The sequence below is a fragment of the Ptychodera flava genome, unplaced genomic scaffold (assembly GCF_041260155.1).
Source record: "Ptychodera flava strain L36383 unplaced genomic scaffold, AS_Pfla_20210202 Scaffold_94__1_contigs__length_393698_pilon, whole genome shotgun sequence".
Taxonomy (NCBI): Eukaryota; Metazoa; Hemichordata; class Enteropneusta; family Ptychoderidae; genus Ptychodera; species Ptychodera flava.
The window spans coordinates 306,149-325,001 of record NW_027248416.1 but is presented as its reverse complement, the minus strand read 5'-3'; the positions used below and the strand labels follow the sequence as shown (position 1 = coordinate 325,001).

Below are 18,853 nucleotides of genomic sequence, written 5' to 3'. Positions count from 1 at the left end.
ACCATCAAAGTACAGCTGGAACGTGAAAGGCCTGTGACCTACACACTAACTTCGGCACAACGGATATCAAGTAGCACACGGCGCATAAACAAATGCACGTATCACAAACTACTGTCAAATAGTGAAACTAAGCAGGGCATTTGCTTGTAAGTTTGATTTTAGTATCGATGACACGGACTGTGGAACAAATAAAACCATAGACGCAATTGGGTCAATGGTAAAACTAAAACGATGTCAGATTGCTGTGGTGATAGTGAAACAGGTACAGAGTAATGCATTTCCTGTGCATTTGATCGTTAGCAAATCTTCATCAACTTTTAAGATTTTTACATGTAGGGCATTTTCTTGCCATTACGTTGGTTCGTTTTACAAACACGACATGACCACTTGTTGAACCTGGAAACATCGCACTCGGACTGAATCGCATTTCGAAACTGAGTACATCGCAATGACTGTTGCTTAGACCCGTTCGCTTAGGGGAGAACCATTTGATTTCTGGGGGGGGGGATATGGAGGATTTTGAGAAAAAAAAAATTGTCACCAGGTGCAATGGAAGAAAAAAAAAATTGATCCTGTCATGGCCTGAGAAAAAAAAAATTGTCATAACAGACAGAAGTGAAAAAAAAATTGTCACAATGTACCAGAAATGAGCAAAATTTGGAAACCGTATTCTCATGTATTCTTTGTCGGCGCGCCGCCATAGGCAGCACAAATGTTTTTACCACAAGCAATTCTTATGTTTTTTTCACAGCACTTATGATATAAGCATGCACTACATAGGTCTACTTTACACCTCAGTGCACTCAATGTTTTCCTTCCCTTTTCTGACCCAAAAATCATATTTTATTTTGTACCCCCTCTGTTGTAATATTTCAATGTAGAGGGGGGCACCCCCCTCTCGTGCTCTCCCCCTTGAGTCTTCTAACAGTTTTACTGGTAAAAGACAAATTGAAAATACCTCTCAGATTGCACTACACTGCACCGTGGCGCACATCAATTTGTCAAAATTTTCACAGGATCTAGGACAAAAACTGAACTGTTGTGAATTCATCCTTTATTATCACAGAAACATATGTTTTAATTGACCTCAGTTCAATGACCATTTTGACTGTTAAACATACCATATTCAGGCTTTTCATTAGAAGCTGGCAGCTGGAGAAATGACACAAGAAGGTCACAGATTTTCCGTTCCGTATATTCATTTGTTTTCAGTCTCTGCAAACAGAACTGTTTTTCACAAATTGTATTGTCATTGTTTGGTTGTTGAATATTGTGACTCAAACACTGATCATGCATAAAGTGTAAAAAAATATCAGTGTTCAATGTCATTTTCAAACAGTTTTACCGAGTGCAAAATAAACTGAAACTCCTCTCAGATTGCACCATTAAACACATCAATTTCTCAAAATTTCCAATATGAAAGGGGGAACCTCCCTCTCATGTTCTCCCCCTTGGGGTGTTCTAACTCTTTCACTTATTAAAAAAAATTAAAAAACACCTCAGATTGCACCAGACTGCACCATTGCACACATCAATATCTTAAAACTTTCCATGCAAGATAGGGGAAAGCCCCTGTGACACTTTCCCCCTAAGCCTCTCGCGTGTTCTCCCCCTGTACTTTCAAATTCTGCCCGGTCAGATATCCCAGTGAAAACCCTGTCATAATATCCATCCAAATTAAACAATATACTATATGGTTAGATACTGGTTATAGCGTGAGCTTTTATATCTTTATTTTATTGTGACTTTGAATTTCATTTCAAATAGGTACATCTATAAATAAAGTAAAGGGTAGTTATTATTACATATATGTAAAGACAATGCCATGAAAATTCCAACTGTATTCAAATTTGCGTCATTTTATGGACTCAAAACACGTCCTGATGCTTCAAATATTCATATTCTTTGCCAACTCTGGTCACATGATGTGTCATGTGACCAGTCACATGATCTGGAAATACAAAACATGTATGTAAAAGTGGGAAATTTCATACTGATTCAGAAAATATATGGTTTACTGGTACTAACTTGTTTTTACTCTAAGCAGTGTTCATGCCATGCAATGACCACACCCAAGATTTTATCAATATTTACATGTAAGGGGCCTGGTATATAGGAATACATTGGCCTTGGTAGTCAAGGGGTAAAGCCCCAATAGCTGCTAATTTATGCATTATTTTCATGATTTTATTTTCAAACCAGAGTTGGTTCGTTTAAATGTACTTGCTGAAGGACGTGTATTGAAGTATCACTGCTCGCTGATTTGTACCATGCCTACACGTTTTAACAGGTTTAATAATAAATGGGTGCCACACCCATAAAATGGCGCCCCTCGTGAAAATACAAAAAACAGTATTTTCCTGCACATATACATCGTGATCATAACAGAAACAAGTATGATGCCATTTACTTGAATGCATCACACGGTAGCTAACATTTTGTTGTTGTATTCTTTATTTTTCTGTCATATGACGAGTTTTTGAAAATGGCGGGAAATCTAAAATGATGTTAAAACCTTTGACATGACACTCATGACACTCATGGCAGCGTTATACACTTTTTCAGTCTCTTAGGGGTCTATTTCAAAGAAACATCGAGGAAAACGAAGGATATTTTGAGATCAATTTATTAAACATTTGCAGCTATTGGGGCTTTAGCAGGTCCCTAGGATGACCTTATTGAGATAATTTCATACAGTCATGAAATATTTAATTTTGTATCCATGTCTATAGTAGTTTCAGGGACATTGGCCCTATGTTTTGTAATTTTTGGTCAATTAATCTTTTAAAATGTTCAGAACTGTAGGTCAGGCAGCTTTGAAATTTAAAATTTAGACCCCTAGAGATAACCTATTACAGATATATTCTAATCTTGCAGTGATTTGGAAAGTTTTATTTTTAAGGGTAATTTTTGACCAAAATTTCTTTTCATGAAACCCCTTGTGGGATGATCTTAATTAATGTGATATGCTCAAATTATGATGAAATCTTTAATTGTGTATTATTACAGCTATTGACAGGCCGTCCTGAAATGAACTATCAAAGATTTCCACCTTCTTCATCACCACATGTGTCACAAATTGTATTCTCTACATAACACAGCGGAGCTCTATCAGCTGTTAGGTCACCTGTATATTTTGATAAACTGATTCTTTTTCACAGGCTGGCAAAATTCGAAAGATTAAATCAGGACCAGCTGAAGATTCTGAAGGTCTTGGTAGTAATCTGAAGGGCATTGTTGTTATGGCTTTGATTATGATGTTAATGATGTTTGCAGTTCATTGTACCTGGGTAACTAGCAATGCGTATTCCAGTCCAAGTATTGTACTTGCATCTTACAACCATGATGGGTGAGTAGTGCAGAAACTGAAAAACAAATATTCCTAGTCTTTACAAACACTTTCAGAACCAGCCCCAGTGTCTTCTCACAAAATCACTCTGCCACACAGGAATAGTCGTTAGAGACCGTATTTTCCAACACTCTCTCATTCCGAAAAATATGTAATTACTAGAAAGGAAAAGAAAGTATTTGTTCATAATACAGGGATGATCATCCGAGCTGGACAGTTGCCTATATGTTGTTTAACTTTTAGGTGCAGCACATAAAAGCTATGCAGATAGCATTGTAGATGAAAAGTTACAGTTCTTAGTGGAAGCATCCATTCATTCCATTCATGTTTATCTGTAGGTTTCATAAAAACTGATTGGTGTCCATCTGCATACAGTGTATTTAATTCTGTCTACCGAGAGTGTTGCCAAAAGACTGTTCTCTCTATTTACTATGTTATTCACACAGTGTGTGTCTGCTGCACAAAAAGTAAAAAAAACATATAGGCAAGTGTCAAGCTTGTATGATCTGCCTGGTAAATGTCAATTATTCATTAGGAATTCATTTTCCATCTTATTATCAATAATACATCGACGTAAACATGAATTTTACGCAGAGATTGGTACAGTTCAGTGACAGTGCATGTGTGTATGATGACAGTTAAATGTCAGTGCATGTGTGTGTGTTGACAGTCAGTGTCAGTGCATGTATGTGTGTTGACAGTTCGGTGTCAGTGCATGTATGTGTGTTGACAGTCAGTGCCAGTGCATGTGTGTACCGGTATGATGACAGATCAATGTCAGTGTGTGTGTGTTGACAGTTAGTGTCAGTGCATGTGTGTGTTGACAGTCAGTGTCAGTGCATGTGTGTGTGTTGACAGTTCAGTGACAGTGCATGTGAGTACCGGTATGATGACAGATCAATGTCAGTGTGTGTGTGTTGACAGTCAGTGTCAGTGTGTGTGTGTGTTGACAGTCAGTGTCAGTGCATGTGTGTGTGTTGACAGTCAGTGTCAGTGCATGTGTGTGTGTTGACAGTTCAGTGACAGTGCATGTGAGTACCGGTATGATGACAGATCAATGTCAGTGTGTGTGTGTGTGTTGACAGTCAGTGTCAGTGTGTGTGTGTGTTGACAGTCAGTGTCAGTGCATGTGTGTGTGTTGACAGTCAGTGTCAGTGCATGTGTGTGTTGACAGTCAGTGTCAGTGCATGTGTGTGTGTTGACAGTTTGGTGTCAGTGCATGTGTGTGTGTTGACAGTTTAGTGTCAGTGCATGTGTGTGTGTTGACAGTTTAGTGTCAGTGCATGTGTGTGTGTTGACAGTCAGTGTCAGTGCATGTGTGTGTGTTGACAGTCAGTGTCAGTGCATGTGTGTGTGTTGACAGTTTGGTGTCAGTGCATGTGTGTGTGTTGACAGTTTAGTGTCAGTGCATGTGTGTGTGTTGACAGTCAGTGTCAGTGCATGTGTGTGTGTTGACAGTCAGTGTCAGTGCATGTGTGTGTGTTGACAGTTTAGTGTCAGTGCATGTGTGTGTGTTGACAGTCAGTGTCAGTGCATGTGTGTGTGTTGACAACAAAGGAAATCACAGGAAGTCTCTCACAGTTGTATTTTACGTACACAAACTTTGCAGACACAGTGCTGCAATAAACAAGATTTCATGGAAAAGTTAGGCATAGTTGTAGTTAGAGATTGTTTTGGTGAGTTAGGCATAGTTGTAGTTAGAGATTGTTTTTGGTGAGTTAGGCATAGTTGTAGTTAGAGATTGTTTTTGGTGAGTTAGGCATAGTTGTAGTTAGACATTGTTTTTGGTGAGTTAGGCATAGTTGTAGTTAGACATTGTTTTTGGTGGAGGTAAATTTCACCGTCATTAGGTCATTCATTGACAAGTCATTGCTATTCAAGTTGAAGTAGCAGTAATGTAAAATAGAAATGTGAGCATACTTGAGATAATGCATCATGTATGAACTGTTTAATGCAGCCGTATCATGATATAAATATTGTGGTATGTGACAGGACCAGGAATATCCTTGATGATTTCCGGGAAGCATATCATTGGTTGCGACAAAACACAGATGATCATGCACGAGTGATGTCATGGTGGGATTATGGCTATCAAATCGCTGGAATGGGAAACCGAACAACACTTGTGGATAACAACACATGGAATAATAGTCACATCGCTTTGGTAAGATATTTTGTAGTATTTTTGCAAGATCCCTCTGGTGTAAAAAGTTGTTTGCAAACTTTACACATGAATAGCATTCTGTACAATTCATCATGCAGGTCATTTTTTTTATGTGATCCAGTATGGCTGCCAGAGAGCCATTTTGTCAATGGTGTAATAGACATTGTCCATGTACCACATCCCCACCAAGGTGTGACAAAAATAAACGTTACACTCAGCACAGAAAGATTGAAGGGAAAATATTTTTCAAATATTATGTGGTGTTAAGCAGCCATCTTGCGGTGATTCCATAATGATTCCCCCTTGTCATTTGACCATTATTTAGGGATATTTATTTTCATTTTAACATAACTTATATAGGCCAAATATGTGTATATCACTACAACCAAGAAGTTTTGATCATTTTTAGCAAATTGAAATATTTATTTCAGGTTGGTAAAGCTATGTCATCAACGGAAGAAAAAGCTTATGAAATAATGAGAATGTTAGATGTAAACTACGTCCTTGTGATATTTGGTGGAGTGATTGGTTATTCTGGTGATGACATCAATAAATTTCTGTGGATGGTAGAATTGCTGAAGGAGAACATCCGCAAGACATAAAGGTTGGTTTCTAGTCTTTGACTTGCCAGTTAATTACTAGAGTTTAGTGCAGCCAAATTGTCTGTTGAAGAGTTGGTGGATTGGTATATTAAGACTAAGGGACAATGTAATGTGACTCTATGATACTGAGTATCCTAATGTCGTGACTATGTGGCAGAGTCAGTGTTTCCCCGGGTTCCAAAATCTTGTAGCAAATTTGGCTAGAAGCCCTAAAAAATTATTCGCCAAACGAGATATTCAATTAGCCAAGCCGATACCACTGATCACAAATGACGTCATTTCTTTCTCATTAATATGCAAAAATAAATATTTGTCTGCATTTTCCGTAAGAATGACGGAAATAAACCCTGTTAGTGCTACTATGGATACTAAAGTAACACCAATTTATGGTTCAGATTACAAGGTGCCAACATCATCCACGCATACAACATAAAATTTGTCCGAATTTCAAGCGACACTTGTCCAAAGTTAGGCGTATGCAACTATATTCGATTCAGTAACAAACCTGAAATCGCTATCGTGCGATACGTACATATCGCTACAGACATCGGCACCAAACCTGGTTCAGCATACTAGTTTTTTCAAACGAATCAGATATCCATTATCGTAGCAGTTCGAAAGTAAAATACTCTCAGACTTGAGAAATATGTGCATTTTTTTAGACTTCCAATACATTTGCTTTACGCTTGAAGTTTAGCAAGCGAAGCTCGGACAGCGCACAGCGTATCAATGGCGCTTGGGTTAGGGGTCATCATCAAAGACGTAAGTGTGTATTCACAGCCACTTGAATCATGCCATGGATCGCGGAAATCACGTATCGTGCGATACTGTACATATCGCTACAGACATCGGCACCAAACCTGGTTCAGCATACTAGTTTTTTCAAACGAATCAGATATCCATTATCGTAGCAGTTCGAAAGTAAAATACTCTCAGACTTGAGAAATATGTGCATTTTTTTAGACTTCCAATACATTTGCTTTACGCTTGAAGTTTAGCAAGCGAAGCTCGGACAGCGCACAGCGTATCAATGGCGCTTGGGTCAGGGGTCATCATCAAAGACGTAAGTGTGTATTCACAGCCACTTGAATCATTCCATGGATCGCGGAAATCACGGATCATAAATCCAATGTTCACGTCTATTATGTAAACAGAACCGTAAAATATCAAATATATACCATTTGATATGGAGAAACATCTTTTTGTTTCACTGACTATCAAGTTAAATGCTCAAATATCGCGACAAGACTTAGCGCATTTGCACGATGTGAATGCGGAAACTTGGCCGACTCAGCGGACGAGCGGAGCGCCTTCTCTGAAAGTCTGTATACGATGTCACGTCACAATACACCACGGTCCGTGATACACTGAAAATTGCCGCGAATTTATATTTAAGGAAGCCAATTCACACAAGTTTCTAACGCCAGTAAAGGTATTTTCTTGTTGGCAGCAATACACCACGAACATTTTCGCTATTCAAGTGTGCCTTACTCGCTCTACGTTCTAAAAAATGCCATGCGTATGCATGCCGCTACCTTCCTTTCCAAATTCACGGTCGACTTTCCTACATTGATCATAATCTTTCTTTCCATTTCATAGCTTTACTTGCACGTAGAATGTGTGTTGTAGGGGTGGTTCCCCCATATTGGTGGAGCAGCCAAAGTCAAAAAGGAAAGTTTGCCGTTTTGCTTAGTTTCACAGTCACTACTATCCTTCAGTGTTGACGATGACATGGCTGTCACTGCACGGAGTTATCACATATTGCGCGTAGTCAAACCCAAAACTTCGCAACATTTTAGTCAACTGGTCATGATATACATGCGGTACTATTGATTTGTGAGTTATTTCGTTACAATTTTTTCATACTGTATGTGTTACAAATAGGATCTCCTGACGCATAAGGTCGGGGAGTGTAGAGAGATAAAGCATGACGTCTCAAGTTGAATGCAGGACATCGATGTGCGCGCGGACAGACAAAGTGATGACGTCATAGTGCAATTTTGGATTCGCAAGTTTGGCTAACTTTTGCCAAAATCTTCTCGCCAAACGCTACTTTTTTCTCGCATTTGCGATTTGGCGAGCGGGCAGCGGAAACACTGAGAGTTATATCCTTTATTACATACCTCATGTATCTAATGTCACACGCTCCAATTCAATGGTAACTCGTTAATGACATCACAGGCCGCATAGTCATCACTTGACTGAAAGTGAACCGGAACTATTTTCAACTTGACAACTTTTAGATGCAAAAAATATCGAAATTTCATGTTTTGCATTTGAAATCCGGTTTGTGGAAAATTTTGTGTCAAAAAATTGATAAACCACATTTGCCAATAAACCTAAATATTTTGAGTGAAAACTGTGTAAGAGAGGCATGTAATGAAAACATAGCCCAAACAAGGGACTATGTACCGTCGGGGCAGGAGACAATTTGCTGTTCTTACGTCGGGCAAATGGTCAACCTACCCTCGGGCATATAGTCCCATGTTTGGGCTATAATACCGTACTCGTCCCTGTATAAGCCCCCGGTTCTGCAGCACTAAACTGAAGTAAAACTAGGGGAGGGGCTTGTACTCGAGCAACCCCATGTTATCTGCCATGGGCGCTTAATTTATGCTAATTTTATGCACGATTTTTTTTAACACCACCCGATCTTTCTATCGCTTTCAAAAACGACTTACACATCCAAAGAAATTGATTACACAATCTCTGAATACAGAAGTGACATTTTGGTGAAATTTCAGCATCGGGAAAAAAACCCAAACTTGAAACAAAGACACGTCATGTATGCTGCTAATCAACAGTAATGTGAATTGACATGCATTGCCTACATGGAAAGGCAACTCAATATTCCAGTATTAAACTGTCTACATCTTGTGAAAACAACAACATTGCAGTGAAAATTGTAATAGTCACCAGGAAAAAATCTTCACAAATAAAAGGGTAATTGCTTCAAACAAAAGAAACTGCGGAAAACATCATGGTCCAGAATGAAAATATACAATAGCGGACGTGAGTGAGACTATTCCATTTAGGCGGTGGGGGTCATTTTCCTTACGATGCTGTCAAGGGAACTCCGTTTTACAGTTGTTTTAGCATCTTTCAATATTCTTTATCATCAAAAAGTGATTTTACCAAGTTTAATGACCAAATATACTCTCCTAACCTTTCTGTCTTTGAGTTACACTAGGGTAGGCGCTTATAAACGGATGTAAGGCATTTTCAAAAAGCCTCTGAAATGGGAGGGGGGTTATACATGAGTAGGGTCTTATACTCGGACGAGTACAGTATATATGACTGTGTTGTAGAGAAAATCCCTTCACTTGACTGTTTTGCAGAGAAATTCCCTTCACTTGCATCAGAGTCACTTTGATTGCATCATGACAAATCAAATTGGCTTGAAAGCCACACTGATGATGTTAGGGAATGGTGTACTCCCCCAAAACCACTTTTGCTGTACACTACCTTGACTTTGTAAGTTATCAAACCAAATCCATGTGTTGACTTTGGCTGGGAAGTGATCATAACACACTAAACACTAAATCCATGTGTTGACTTCTCACAGGAGAGTGATTATTACACACCAAATGGTGAATTTCGTGTTGACAGCGGTGGATCACCAACTTTACTCAACTGTCTCATGTACAAGTTATGCTACTATCGCTTTGGAGAAATGCAGGTGAGTTTCAACAATTGTTGAACCAATCAGTTTTGTCAGCAAAGTATTGACTTGTACACTTTGAAATGCAGAGTATTGACTTGTACACTTTGAAATGCAAAGTATTGACTTGTACACTTTGAAATGCAAAGTATTGACTTGTACACTTTGAAATGCAAAGTATTGACTTGTACACTTTGAAATGCAAAAGTATTGACTTGCAAAGTATTGACCCGTACACTTTAAAGTGGAGGCAAGGGTTTGTGTTAAATGATTTACAAATACAAATGCAATACAGTCCAGCAGTTCAATAACATTAACAATGACTCACACAGGTTCATATTCAAATTAGTCTCTGTGTTGTCAGAGATTCCAATAGACAACAATTTTGAAGTCATCTATAAACTAAACATACACTGTTTTATCAAAATACAGTGAAAAGTACAGTTTCTGTCTCAGTAATGTTTGTTAATAACATTGTAGGTATTTAGGTAAGTGGTAAGGAAAATGAATACCATCTACCAGTATTTGTATTATGCAGTATGTAAATTAAGATGCACATCTGGCAGTTAAAAATCAAATTTATTCAGCTGACGGATATCTTTGATATTGCAAAACTGATATATTGAAAACCCTACATAGTCCAGCAGATATTGTGTTGTTAGAAATCATACTGAAAAAATAGAAAAACAAGTTTTGTAGGTTGAAATACTGGTAAATAGCATTCATTTTCCTTACAACTTACCTTATCAATGTCAGGCAAGAGGTCACCAGCCTTGTAATGAACTGTCATAATTTTTCACAGCTCATGTACAATTGTAACAGGTCATCCATAATGTGTAACAGCTTATCTCTAATAATGTTATTCAACCTTAGTGTTACATACAGAGATAACAACGATATTGTGCAACAATTGATGTTTTGACACTCGCTCACATGGCTAACACAATCCCTTCCTTTCAGCTTGATTTCCGCTCACCTCCTGGATTTGATAGAACACGGAATGTAGAGATTGGGAACAAAGATATAGACTTTAAACATTTAGAAGAAGCATACACAACTGAACACTGGTTGGTTAGGATATACAAAGTGAAAGATCTTGACAACAGAGAGAGTGCACATAAACCAATTCGACAGACAAAAATCAAAACAAAACCAAGATATAGTCCCAGAAAGGTAAGTTGCCTTTTTTAATCCAATGGTATTCAGAGTTGGTTTTTCTGTTGTTTCTAAAAACCAAAATCAGATTTGGTTTTTAAGTATGAGCTGAAACAATTCTTCTGCAGGGCTCGAACTTAACTTTTTTACCTACTTGCCCTGCGGGCAAGTTTCCAGAAATTTTACTTGCCCGAGGAACAAACTTACTTGCCCGATTTTTTTGTCTGTTTGCATTGTTTGGGCAGAGATCACGAAGACCAAGCAATCTCAAAATGTGGCTGACGGCATCATATCAATGCAGGTTCTGTTTTGTCTGTATTGATAATCGTGTTAATTGTTACGATCCATTAGTGTTGATCTTCGTGATCTCTGCCCACTCGTTCACCAACATTCTAGTGCAGGATTGGGGTCATACAGTTGAAGGGTGGCCCATCAATCGATATTCGCATCAGCAAATCTCTTTTCCAGAAGTTTTGAAACTTCCGTTGTCATTTCCTCTCAAAGTTTCATATGTCGCACTTCTGCTTCTTCACTAACTTTCTACTGAACTTGATGCTGCGACCGCGCTATAGCTTTATCACCATCGATTTCTGAGTGGCCGGCCGGTTGAACGTGTATTGTATCCCCTGACACAGATCCTGTTCCGGAATCTGTGACTTTGTCAGGCGTAGATTTCAAAAAATTACATGAAAACAGGGTAGTTTGCTTCGCTATGACGTACAGTCTGCGTTGTCTCAGTCAGGTCACCGCGTGCAAAGTGGCTGTTGAAATTACTGACAACACCCCCTTGGAGTCAATAGCGACAAGCAAGTCAGATTAGACTTCCCCGAGGGAGGAAAGACAACAGCTGAATATCACTCGCTGAATGTTGACGTCCATGGCCAGCTTGTCGGTTGTGATACCCGCTTCAGTGACTTGAAACAGCGAATATTGTTTAACAAAAATTTCTTGAGTTTTTTATTCCCAGAACATGTAAATTTTATCAAAGTCTATCGCTTGCCCGACCGGGCAAGTGTAATTTATTTTTACCAGCCCGATGTCAGGTTTTACTTGCCCCGGGCAAGCGGGCAACCGTTAAGTTCGAGCCCTGTTCTGCCATAGGATTATTGCCAAAGGAACTCTGCACTCACTTTATCAGGTATTATGGTTTATACGTCCTCTGTACCATCCATGTCTGTAGTAGCTTCAGGGACATTGGCCCTATGATTTTGTTGGTACAATCTGATTTGGCTGGCAGACAGCCATTTTGTTTCCATTTTTCATGTGTAAAGCCATTACTTAGACATGTAATGATTGATTTCTTTCAAGCCTGGCAAAAAGATAGTACACTGTGACTGACATATGCACATCAAATTATTTCGTGGTACAATCCAATGGCTGCCATTTGTTGCAAATTTTACATGTCTTAACCCTTTGCACCCTGACCCCTGGTACTCTATGACATCATCGGACATTTCTGTCCTAGCCGGGTTCAAAGTGTTAAGCCACTACACGAACCTGTCACGACTGTTTTCTTTCAAATTTGCCACACAGACAACTCATTATGAGGTATCACAGAGGACTTACAGATTATGATCTGTCTGTCCATTTGTGCCTCTATGCACGAGTCTGTCTGTCCAGGGCCTGAAAAATTTGATTTTTATCCACTTGTCCCCGGACGAGTAGCCTCTATTTTTCTACTTGTCCGTAGCAGAAACTCACTTGCCCTGAAAATTTTCCAAAAAAATGATTCTGCTCTTACCCAGATTGTGGGACCTCTCCTACAATGGTTTGTGACAAATTGGTGGTATTTACAGTTTTTAGTCCCCACGGACACCGTCCGGGGGGACTTATAGGTTTGGTCATGTCCGTGCGTGCGTGCGTGCGTCCGTGCGTGCGTGCGTGCGTCCGTCCGTTCACGCAGATATCTCTGAGATGCCTGGAGCGATTTCATTCAAACTTGGTACAAGGATTACTTCATATGTCATACAGATGCACGTCAATTTGTTTTGTGATACGATCCAATATGGCCGCCAGGCGGCCATTTTATTACGATTTTTTCATGTACAGAGCCATAACTCAGGCAGGTTCCAACCGATTTTATTCAAAGTTGGTACAAGGACATTGACCAATGTCATAGATATGCACGTCAATTTGTTTTGTGGTACGATCCAATATGGCCGCCAGGCGGCCATTTTATTACGATTTTTTCATGTACAGAGCCATTACTCAGGCATGTTTCGACCGATTTTATTCAGAGTTGGTACAAGGACATTGACCAATGTCATAGATATGCACATGAATTTGTTTTGTGATACGATCCAATATGGCCGCCAGGTGGCCATTTTATTACGATTTTTTCGTGTACAGAGCCATTACTCAGGCACGTTTCAACCAATTTTATTCAGAGTTGGTACAATGACATTGACCAATGTCATAGATATGCACATCAATTTGTTTTGTGATACGATCCAATATGGCCGCCAGGTGGCCATTTTATTACGATTTTTTCATGTACAGAGCCATTACTCAGGCACGTTTCAACCTATTTTATTCAAAGTTGGTACAAGCTTATTGACAAATGTCATAGCTGTGCACGGCATTTTGTTTTGTGATACGATCCAAAATGGCCGCTGTGCGGCCATTTTATTACGATTTTTTCATGTACAGAGCCATAACTCAGGCATATCTCAACCGATTTTATTCAAAGTTGGTACAAGGACATTGACCTATGTCATACATATGCACGTCAATCTGTTTTGTGATACGATCCAATATGGCCACCAGACGGCCATTTTATTACGATTTTTTCATGTACAGAGCCATTTCTCAGGCATATCCGCATGTTTCGACCAATTTTATTCAAAGTTGGTACAAGGACATCGACCAATGTCATAGCTATGCACATCAATTTGTTTTGTGATGCGATCCAATATGGCCACTGTGCGACCATTTTGTTACGATTTTTTTCATGTCCTGAACCATAACTCAGACATGTATCAAGCGAATTCATTCAAAAGTATTTTTATCACAGACCTAATGAAGAGGACTCTATCCTCTCTGAGGACCTGTAATCAAAGCACCCATTAACAAGTGGGGACTGTGTCATCAACGATGACTTGTTAATTGTAAAAAAGTACATTACAATAATGAAATTAATTTAATATGCTTCAGTCTTTTGTGTGAATTCTTGCCAGTTACCTCATTAGATGTGTTTAACAGAAATAAATACTAGTAAGATGTTTCATCACACTTATGACTACAAAACCAGAAGTGATTGAAGACAATAGCCTAATGCAGACATTTAACATGGTTTTTTTACTACTGCTGTAAAGTTCACTTCATTTTTATAATTGCCCAAATGACTGATGCTTTTTCATTGAAATTGCAAAAAAATAGGTTGAAAACACAAAATCTGAGAGGAACTCCTGTCTCTTCATAACTCATCTCATAGCTTTGTTTTACATGTCCTCAGGGATGATCTTAATGTGATATGTTCAAATTATGGTGAAATCTTCAATTGTGTATCTTTGCATCTATTTTTGCCATTTTTGGTCAAGCCATCCTGAAATAAGCCGTCAAAGATTTCCACTTTCTTCATCACCACGTGTCAAAAATAGTTATTCTCAATATAACACAGTGGAGTTCTATCAACCATTAGGTTGCTTGCATTAAGTATTTAATATTCAATAATTAATTTTTATATTCCCACAGACTCTTAAGAAGAAAAGAGGTTTTGTGAAGAACAAGCCAGTCATCAAAAAAGGAAAGAGGAAACAAAAAACCAAAAATAAGAAATAATGTCATATATAAAGTACACAGAGCTTGCAGGATGTTATGATTATCAGAATAATTTTCTTTCCAGTGGATTCTATGAACATTTAGATCTTCTGTACTCTGGAATGCTTAATTTTTTATGAATATATTTTTGATGGATTCTTGCATCTGACCAAAAAATATCGTTAAAAATGAAGTTTTCCACTGTACAATAATTGCTTAATTGCTTTATCGAATTTTAATCAGGTCTCAGCTCAAATCAATTCATGGAAAATGGAAATTACAGTGGTTTCTTTATGAGATGGTAATTGTGTCTTTGTTTGCCAGTTCTTTTATAATATAGAGTTCACGTTTCCCTTGCTAAACAAACAAAGGAAGACAGTCTCAGTTAAATAATTCGGTAAAGTTGACAAAGTGCAAAATTTATGAAGATTTTCATGACATGTAGCGGGTTCTTTCTAAATGTTTCTATTGAGTTCAAAAACCTGTATCCATTTTCAATGATGACAACCCAAGATTGGACAATAATTTTTCAGGACAGTGGTGTGCTTTTAGTGTCATTCCAGGAATTCATGTAATGCCATGGTCCAGGACTGAAATATAATGTCATCCATGAATACATGGTGAAACAATTCCAGTTCAAAACTTGCTACATTAATGGAATTTAATGTCATCCCTTAATAGAAAGTAGAAACAATGTACGACAGTCATAAAATGGAAATACTTCTTTTCTGTTTAAATTAGAATATCTGACGACCAGAGTATCATCTCAGCTTTTGCTACAAGGTTGAAACCTATAACACTATTGGAACTAATTTGGAATAATTGGATGGTGAAATAATGTCGATTTAGTCTACAAACATAATCTTTGAGCACTTTCATTAGTGGATATATGGCGCTATAAAAGTGCTTAATAATAATAATAACCTTGTTTGCTTTTCTTTTTACATTACACACTTGTTTTTATGAGTAATTTGTAATATTGCAACATTCAGCTATAGGGCACCTAAGACTTTGAGAAATTGGAAAAATTTGAAAATCCAATTATCCTAAATTAGTTCCAATCATGTTCTTGACAACAAGTGAAACAACCTTACATGATGTTGTTCATTGATAACAAAGTTGTTATTTGTGATGTTATGTTGACATATCTTATAGTTGCTCCATTTATCTTACACTTCTATAACCTTTCATGGTTACTGAATTACAAGATTCTCTTCTGAATGGCAACTCTGTCAAGTTTTTTCAGTATTGCATTTGTGTCCTCACAGCAGTGACTAGGAGATCAAGTTGAAATTGGATTCAGATTCAAGCAGATTAAGTATAGCCCAGATCTATATCCTACCAGATCAAGGTCCAATTCAGATTCTAATACAGGATTACGCACCTTTCTTCTTCATTTTTTAAATCTACAAAGCTTGGTCACAAATTATCTTTTTTGAAAAGTTGCTGCTAGAAATTGAACAATTTTCAATTTTTGTTAATCTTACATTTAGCATGTAGATGACTACCATGGGTTGTGCATTTCTTTGTTTGTAGAAATGAAAGAATGTTTCATTGTTATATTGACATTTTCTTAAACCTTTCACAAAAGATCCTCATCAGAGGTCATTTTGCAAAATATTTGCTAAAAGTAGGGTCACTATGTTACATTACAATGTCATATGAAAAGGTTCTTTCTTTCTCTGCAAAAAAATCTGTGAAATATCTCCCTCAACAGTTTTCATGTTTCTTGATAAGTATATGAATGTGTATTTTTGTTGTCTGGTCAGTAACAAATTTGTTTCTTCATAATAAATTTATAGACCATATCTTAAGGAACATTGTAAGAAATTGACATGTTGGAGAAATGACAAGTCTGTAGTCTTAGTGAGCATCTTGACTTGAGTCATATAAAATCAAAGACTAACACCTATTTGTTTATGATGTATGTCAAAACAGAAGATGAGAACATCAATTTTTCTCATCATTTCTTGTCTGCCCTCTCCTATCTAAATATGCAATTACAAAGAAAATGGCAATTTTTGTTGTCACATAGTCATCCACAGCAAACATAATTTCTTCAATACTAAATGATCGGACTATTATGTCAACAAGATGCTCTGATTCACCGGAAGGGAGCAAAATTCTTGATTAAAAATGTCTGAATGTGTGAGTCTTAATTTAAATCAATCAAAATTCATGGTAAAACCATGGTGTCTTGGAAGTTCAAAGTTCAAATTAGTTGGGTTCATTTGTGCAGTCTTGGTACTGTCTTGTAGAATTTGTTCATTTTGTATATGTAGAACAAAAACCCATGTTGCAGTTTTCCTACATTTGAGAATAAAGCATTTTTCAAATACTAATTTCATGAGTAGAGCTATGCTGTTTCTACATGTGTACAATAGTATGCCTGCCCATGTTTACCTCACTTTGTTGCGGGATATTTACACACTGGGCAGAAATGTTTGCATGTTAATGGGTGTTCAGTACACAGATTGTATTTACCACACACTCATGCATTTCTGGTATGTTTGTTGCTAAATTTAGGGCTTTCAAGAATTGTTCTGAGGTATTGCCAAAAAATGGGATTTCCGGTCTCAATATGGAAGCCAACCTTGCAGGCTGCCCACCTCCACCAGCACAGTTCTACTCCGTACACCATTAACATGGTGTTCACTCTCCTGCCAGCTTCCACACTTTGCCACAACCATTCACACTCAAGCTGTCATTACTCATTCCTGTACTCATACAATGTTGTGGTAGGTATAAACACAGGCTCTTGAGTCAATGCAGGCGAACCGCTAGCCGTTGATTTTACCTTCTCGTGTCTATTTATAGACAGAGAAGGTATTAGAGTTGAAAACCAATATGCTGCTGTCAAGAACTTCCGTCTGTCAAGATCCGTTGACGTCATGCCATCGTGATGGGTCATATCATAAACTGGTGGGGGTGTTCATGGCTCAGGTTGAGGTGTGGGAGAACGATTTTGAGCTATGACAAAAATCAAAAGGGACTTAGCGGCATAGCCACAGTGTTAAGCCTTTCTCCAAGGTTTCTTAGTTGACTACAATCTATTACAGACTACTGAGCTGACGTTAGGGTACTCACTTTGTGTTTGCTCACTCTGTGAGCGCTGGTGTTTGGTACTGAGTTGCGTGGATATCCCCTCATGGCCTCATGTGATCTGGGCTGTTGCATAATCTGCAGAGATGATCATATGCCTCCGAGTCTGAAAACTGTCATTGTGTAAGCCTGTCGGCATTTTCCTTGCATTTTTTCTCATTTAATTTTGCAAAATATCGGCGAGTACCTCAATATTTCAAGATAACCTTTCTTCCCAATCGTTTCCTGGAGTTTCAGAGTCATATGAACGAAAATGAGTGAAAGTTTTAGACAGGAAAATCGGACGTCGGCCATGTTCAATGTTTACACACAGGGGCTGTCTACATGTCCGTCCCCAGGGGTGGGTAGGTGTTTCGTTGTTCCCTAATAAAGATATATTCTACCAACCTTTGGTGTTTCGGTCTTAACTTAGCACTGCCCTTGACAATCTTGCGTATACGTTTTATCAACATGCTGCGTCTATTATCTGATGAGTTTGAGTGCCTAATTAGCCAAAGTAATCAAGGGTAAATTACTAATCTGTGGACGCTCTCACCAGATTATGTTGATCATAATACTTTCAATGAAGTTGCAAACATGTGGCAAAGATTCAAATTTACAAATAACTGCAATATATAATGAAACACGTGAGCATTTACAGTTCATATCTGGTTCTGATAGTTGTTGATGAATATTAGGTTTCATTTGTTATGCTGTGCCAAGTAGCAAATTACTTTTTCCTCTTTAATTTCTGTATGTAATACTTCTATTCAAACAACACTCAAGGATAGAGTGGCCAGAAAGAATTTTTGGGTAAACTCAGAAATGGATATGCCATATTGAATGCGAAAGTGAAATTAAAATTATGCGGGAAAGAACTCATCAGCAACGTTTAGGGATTTTTTATCCCATGGTTGACAGATATTCAGTGTCTTTCGGTTGAAAACATATCACCAAAATGGGCTATACTTTAAAATTGCAGCTTCATTGTTGGAGAGTGGTATGTGCGACATTCTTCTTATTCCATCATTAGCGTTGGTCATTGAAATACGCAAATCGCCATTAACGCAAAGAAACCACAC

The 18,853-nt window shown here is 38.0% G+C and overlaps 1 protein-coding gene across 1 annotated transcript in view; it reads left to right on the top strand.

Moving 5' to 3' along the window:
* The window catches only part of LOC139129128 (dolichyl-diphosphooligosaccharide--protein glycosyltransferase subunit STT3B-like), a 35,637-nt gene extending 18,607 nt beyond the window's left edge, over positions 1-17,030 (top strand). The window contains 7 exon segments of the mRNA XM_070694781.1: positions 3,162-3,349; positions 5,342-5,513; positions 5,945-6,077; positions 6,080-6,117; positions 9,681-9,794; positions 10,737-10,949; positions 14,625-17,030. Of these exon segments, the coding sequence (XP_070550882.1) occupies positions 3,162-3,349; positions 5,342-5,513; positions 5,945-6,077; positions 6,080-6,117; positions 9,681-9,794; positions 10,737-10,949; positions 14,625-14,711 (945 nt within the window). The 3' untranslated portion in view covers positions 14,712-17,030.
* The last annotated feature ends 1,823 nt before the right edge of the window (positions 17,031-18,853 follow it).